General features: G+C 43.0%; 1 protein-coding gene across 1 annotated transcript in view; it reads right to left on the bottom strand.

Annotated features, from left to right (window-relative positions):
- Positions 1–242: 242 nt before the first annotated feature.
- LOC100875326 (uncharacterized) overlaps positions 243–6,620 on the bottom strand; it is a 155,531-nt gene continuing 149,153 nt past the window's right edge. Inside the window, exon 7 of the mRNA XM_076528978.1 lies at positions 243–4,198. Coding sequence (XP_076385093.1) covers positions 3,797–4,198 — 402 coding nt within the window. The 3' untranslated portion in view covers positions 243–3,796. The remainder of the gene's footprint in view (positions 4,199–6,620) is intronic.

The following is a 6,620-nucleotide window of genomic DNA, read 5'->3' as shown; positions in this document are numbered from 1 at the left end:
TGGTGACTTCTCATGAGATACTTCAGTAGTTTCGCTCTGTCCCGAGGTCGAGAACCGAAGTCGACGCCGCTGTCTTGTCTTTTTTGATCGTCTTATCTGTGTGCACAAGAATATTCTATGAATGTACATTCCGGTTAATGGATTTGATCATGGGTTATGTTAAAACGAAGTTGAGTTACTGCAGAGATATTAATTCTATTCCGATGGGGGAGATATTGGGCTGTCGCAGACAAAATGGCCGATTTACTCGTAACACCTTTATTTAGAAAATATTCAATAATTTAACTCGAATGCTCTATATTTCTTTAATCGTTTACAATTGGTTCCATGTCATTTGCTGTTAACTAACACTACATTGTACATTGATTGGTTGTACTTTCAAATTTTTTATTAAGTTCAGGAGTTGACTTGAAATGTTACATAGTTGCAGTACAAGTTATTGGAACAGTGACTCAATTTTTTTATTTCATTTCTGATTCTGCGTTGGTTCCAAATTACAGAGAAAGACAATTTAGTTCACGTTTAAACCATCGAAAAATTTAAGTGCTTCGTTGACATATTTGCTATTCTTGTTCCTATTTGACTTGTTCCAATTGTATCGTCCACAGCGATATAAAGAGAGTCAACTGTACTCGGTGTCCATATCTACAGTATCCAACAGCGTCGATTTTTCTCCAAGTGTAGTATTTCGCATTTTTCTCGAATCTCCACAGTAACCAACGAAAACTCATTTGTCGAAACATCTACAAAACGTGAGAATGAAAAGAAACATGGATCGCCGACAGTCGGTTCGTCGACAAGGCAGATCTCGTCCTATTTCGTCAAAAAACTGAAGCCTTATCTATCTGAATAATAATAAAGTAGCATTATATCAGACATCGTGCGAGCCATTCGAAACACGGCGAGACTGCGTCCGGCAAGCATCGAGCGTCGCGACGCCTCCTCTTCCTTCGACCGATCGATGTGTCCCTCTCGTAATCCGCTCGTTCGATCCTCGACTCCCGTTACCAATCACTAAAACGTGAATACCGATCATTTCTCTCGTCGCGATCGAAAGGAACGCTCTCTTTTCTCCCGTGTGTTTCACGCATCGAAAAAACAGCGAGGGGTGGGTTTTTCGAGAAAAAAAAAGAAAGAAACGGAGAGGGTGGGTTTACGCGTGGGATCGCGAGAAACGATGGACGGAGAGGATCGTGTTTTGGTCGATCGGTTGAAAACCTGAAGAGATATCGAAAGGGTCAATCGCGACGCTCGAAGCGAGTTTTAATTATAATTTTTTTTTTCACGGAGGCCTCGAAGCGCAACGCGTGTCCCAGGGCGATTTCGTAACGGCCCGTCCAACTCGTGTTTATGCGTGGTGTAAGGTTTAATTACTTTTTAATCAAGTATATAGAGCATATCATTTTTAGTCGTAATAATTATATTGATATTGAACTACCTAACCTAATATTTACAGAGTTGCTTCATCATCATCATCGTCGTCGTCATCATCATCTTTTCTTTTTCTTTTATTACGCTCTTGGCACTACTTTTCCTCTGTCTCTCACTTAACGCTCGTTCTCTCGTTCACTCAGACACTTGCTCAGTCAATCATTCAGAAAAATGTTCGCTTGCTCGCCACGCGTTCTCGATGATAATAATCACCTGATCAGGACCGTCTCTATTTTCTAGCACGTAACACGCCCCGCGCACGTCATACACAGCAAATACACTCATTCGCGCGAATATTCATTTATCCTAGCGTCTGGCAGCTCGTCGTCTGCTCTCCACGTGGGTATAATACACAGGCTGACGGGAAAATGGCTGGTCAAAGTTCGATAACTTGTCTCGTAAATCGCCTGAAATCGACAACGAATGAGAATATATTTCGTGACTAAAGGAAAACAATCATAATCTCTGTCTGTCTATTCGCATCTTCATCCTAGTTATTAGTCGCTCCATCTTCGCTTCTCAACAGAATGTAATTAACCAATCCACATATTGATACCCAACGTGAACAACATTGTATATTCACATTAAACGATGTTGTTCATATCAAGTGTCGATGTACATTAGCCATTGGTTTGATTAATTTACCACTTTCTTTGTTCATTAATTTTCATGAAACCTTTGATGAGACCATATAAAAATTAGCGAAGATAGAACAGTTAAACACTAGAATCATCACGAACCATTTAGTCTCTTCAAGGACACATATGTTCTTTAAAATTCAAAGACACATGTTTATCCTCTTAAATATTATTTGATGATTATTTTACTCAATTGTCATTTGTTTAAAATAATTAAAACATAATCACATAAAAAAGTAGATCATTTCCTTCCCTAACTACAAAATCAATTCTGAAGAGATTAAATTTCGACACAGACAAAGATGAGTTTACACGGAAATAATTTGAAATTTGTTGAATTCGTTTGTCCGCCATTTTCCCATCATCCTCCATATTTCTCGTTTGTCTCGCTCGCCGCATGCTCGCTCGCCGCTCCGCTGGGCCGCGGCATCGCGGATCAATCCGCCAATAAATAATTTGCTAAGTCTTTTTCGCAGTGAAACAGAAAACTTCCAAAAACTCGGACCAATACTCGACACCTTTCTCAAGATCCCGCGTCGTTGCTGGTGTTGCTTCAAGGTCGCTGTGCGCGTCGGATTTTCATCACCCCGCAACCCTCCGTTGTCGCCGTACATCCTCTTTTCGTATAAGGGCATGCTCAAGGTGTTTGCGTGTCCGTGTACACTCGCGAGCTTTGTGGACTTCTCTAGAGTAGTAGTGTGGGGGAAATACTCTTCGCTTCTGACACTTTTTAATTTTAAGATTCGAGGATTTGGGGAGTTACAAAGTTTGTGAATTTGGGGTTTAGAGGTTTGCATATGTGGGAGTTTGAGGATGTGGAGAATAGAGATTTTAGAATTTAGAAGATTTTTAGGAAATTAGCGAATTAGAATATTTGGAGATTAAGGATTTTGAGAATTCAATGTTTCGAAGATTAGGAAGTTCAAGAATTTGGGAAGTTCTAAAATTCGCAAGTTCACACTAGCATCAAGGAGCGATTCCCCTACACCAGTACCCCAAAAGAAGTCAACGTTGTCGCCAGGCGCAGATGTCTCGGTACTTCGAAGAGACATTTCCCCCATGAAATCCACGGATTTCGTTAGTATCTTCCGCTTGTTTTCACAGACAGCTCCGTGGTCCATCGTGTAATCTCTGTACGAGCAACGAGTTAACTCGCGTCTGTCTACTGCTTTGGAATCGTCTGAGATCTAGGCTAGAGACTGGCCTGTTAGGATTGCCGTTAAGGTGACGAATCACCGGAAACGCGTCAGGGGAGCAAAATCCAGCTTTGAATCCGAATTTCGTCCCGCTGTTCGTCCCGTGTTGCTGCGTCGACAGGCAGTCCTCCGTTGAAGGACCATTCAGTCCGGAAGTGGAGGATCGTTCCTCGAATTCTCTTGGTCCTCTCTTCTTCTCGGCGAGATTCTCTCCGCGCACCACGCCTGAACCCCGGCGGCCTCGTCCATGTTAACCAGGCATCATCAGCTGGCCGAACCCGTGTACGAAGTTTCTCCTGCGAGTCAGTCTTGAGGGATCCTCGACGGGTCGAGGATTCTCGAGGGCAGAACGACCACGACGATCCCGGTGTCCTTCTGTTCTTCGTTAGTTTCTCCCGCCTTTTGTCCCGGCTGATCCGTGCCGGCTCGTAGCCGTTTCCACGAGATCCTTCGCCGTCCGTCGACCTCGAGGAACTCTCTCCTCGGCGTCGTCATCGTGGCCTCGAGTGCTCTCCTCGGCCGCGCCTTGGATCAGACATGCGGCTGCTGCTGCTGTTGCGATGGCTGCTGCTGCTGCTGTGGATGTTGTTGCAGCTGCGATTGTTGCTGCGGTTGCTGTTGTTGCTGCTGACTCTCGTCAGCTTCGCAAGGCACCACCGTTAGGCTGGAGAGATTGCTCAGGTTGCTACTGGACTCGGAGTAACTGGACAGGGTCGGTCTTCTGGGCGGCACCACTACGGCCGGTGTCGAACTACCGGGACTCGGGAACTTCCGGAACACCCTCAGCAAGGAACTGCCCGCGCTGTGACAGCGAACTATCCGATCCGGCGCGTCCAACAACGCCGATTGGCTTCGATAAGGCGGCGGACTCTCGCTGTCGAACACTGTCCGGTTTGGCGGCGGTCGAACGCACTTCTGGTATATCTCGCTCTCCTGAAAGATCGAACGGTTCGATTTACTTCGGCTGCTACGACGGGGATACACGCTGAAAATTTTGAGAATCGAAGTTCACCATCTGCATCTTTCATAGTTTCTCCATCAATATTACGAGATGCAATAATCGTTGTACGAGATGTGCTTGGTCCACATGATTCTCGGAACCTATGTCTCGATTCTATCTTATTTATGCGTTGGAAAATTCTCAAAACTTTCAGCGTGAACTTTGCTGGCAAATGTTTCATGTACGTTCATGTACTTTGATTGTAGATCGCATCGATTATTCTTGATTATAATTTATATGCTTCTATGAATACTTTATTGATGGATGCTTAAAACTGTCAACGTATGAATGTTGACATTAACACCAGGGGATGTACACGATCTAAAGAAAGCAATACTCCTGTATTGTGCCTACTGTTGCATATTTCCTAATATTACTCATTCTCAAAACTTTCAGCATGCCGATGACGTAAAGGTATAAATGTTAATCGGGTCAAGCGGTATACTTCTAACCGATCGAAAGAAAGCAACGATACCGAAGCGTGTCAATGAAGCGGAATACGCGTGACCTCGTTTGATATTCGCGCACGCTCGCGAATGACGAAGCGGAACGCGTTAGTCGACGAGAATCTCCTAGGCGCCGTGGAGGAAGTGAATAAATAAATATTTTTTTCGGTCGTTTGCCGGGCGCCCAGGAAGCGAGGTACATTCAACACCGGCGAAAGTCCAGCGTGTCTCGCGACGTGGGTTACACGTGTAGGGGCGTAGAATTACTGAAATTCTAACCCGTGACCCTCGAGCAGTCTCGAGGGCGCGCGTGTTTTAGCTCGGGCATCCAGAAGCCTCGACGGGGTAGAGAACACGATCCCCTTCCTCGTGGGGCTCAGAACGGCCGACGATATTTCTCGAAAATGAGAACGCGTTGTCACAAATCTTCCGATTCGGAACTGAGAAGCTGTGTGACCTATCAGACTTATGTGCATATGCATTCTTCTCAGCGCTGGATAGTTTCATTGCGAAATTTTTTGGAGTGAAATGGAATGAAATTTCTTCGGATGCAAACTAACGCAGTTATTTTAATCGAGCAGTATAATGTATGTATCGTTCAAATATAGTGTTCGATTAATCCCAAGACTAAACTGCTTAAAATACGTGGGGTATTTCAATCTCTTAATGACTGTAATCCTAGCTCCAATATCTTATAAAGAATTAATCAGCGTCTCTTAATTTTTCTTAACGACTTCAGACCATAAATCTAAATAAGGGTCGAATATAGCAAATACTATTATACGATCCTACTCGAAACATTCGATTTTACGTCTACCACGTGAAAGCTAATTGCAACAGGTGCATTTGGCTAAATCAGCCAACGAGAAAAAGAAGTTTCGAAGCCTCAGAATCGCGTATATCTTTCGGTCTTCTGTGCCAGTCCGTAAATAACCGTTTAAACATTGTAATCAGCGCGGTTAATTACCGTTCTCGCTTAATAACACCGTCTCCGCGATATCAAGACGCGAAACAACCCCGTCAGGTATAAATACGAGCGCGATCAGCACGAGTTCTCACTCAACACCTGCGGATCGCACGAGCCTCCGCTTCGAAAACACACGATCAACAACGATCTGTAACGCGATTTTATCTCGGGGACACGGAGCGTGGAAAATTTATCTGTTTTTACGCGCGCTATTACCCTCGGCCTATCGTGTTTCTCGAAAATGCGCTAATTAACGTCGGTTAATCGAACGTTCGATAAATGGACGACCGATTGGGGGACGTCTGAAATCGATCTGTTTAAATTACTTCCATGTATGATTGAAATCTGAGTTGTCTAGGAAAAGTACGAATAAGCTGGAGATTTCTGACTGACTGATTTTTCTGGGGACTTTTGAAAAATGTTAAACTTGGAGGTGGGGTTAGAATTTAGGGAAGTGGAAGTTGGAGATGGCGTCAGAGTTTGTTGAGATATTTGGTTAGGTTTTAGTGAGATCATTATTTGGAGATGTTAGGATCTTGACATTTATAGATTCAGGAATACAGGAATTTGAAAATGTATGTATTTGGGGTCCTACAAATTTTGAGATACAAGAATGCAAGATATAATATGCATACAAGAACAGTAATTCAATTTGAGGATACAAGAATAGTAATTCAATTTGAAGATACAAGAATAGTAATTCAGTTTGAGGATACAAGAATAGTAATTCAATTTGGGGACACAAGAATAATAATTCAATTTGAAGATACAAAAATAGTAATTCAGTTTGAGGATACAAGAACAGTAATTTAATTTGAGGATACAAGAACAGTAATTCAGTTTGAGGATACAAGAATAGTAATTCAATTTGAAGACACAAGAATAATAATTCAATTTGAAGATACAAAAATAGTAATTCAAATTGAGAACACAAGAACAGTA

Source organism: Megachile rotundata, chromosome 2 (genome assembly GCF_050947335.1).
Source record: "Megachile rotundata isolate GNS110a chromosome 2, iyMegRotu1, whole genome shotgun sequence".
Taxonomy (NCBI): Eukaryota; Metazoa; Arthropoda; class Insecta; order Hymenoptera; family Megachilidae; genus Megachile; species Megachile rotundata.
This window is presented reverse-complemented; position numbering and strand designations above follow the sequence as displayed.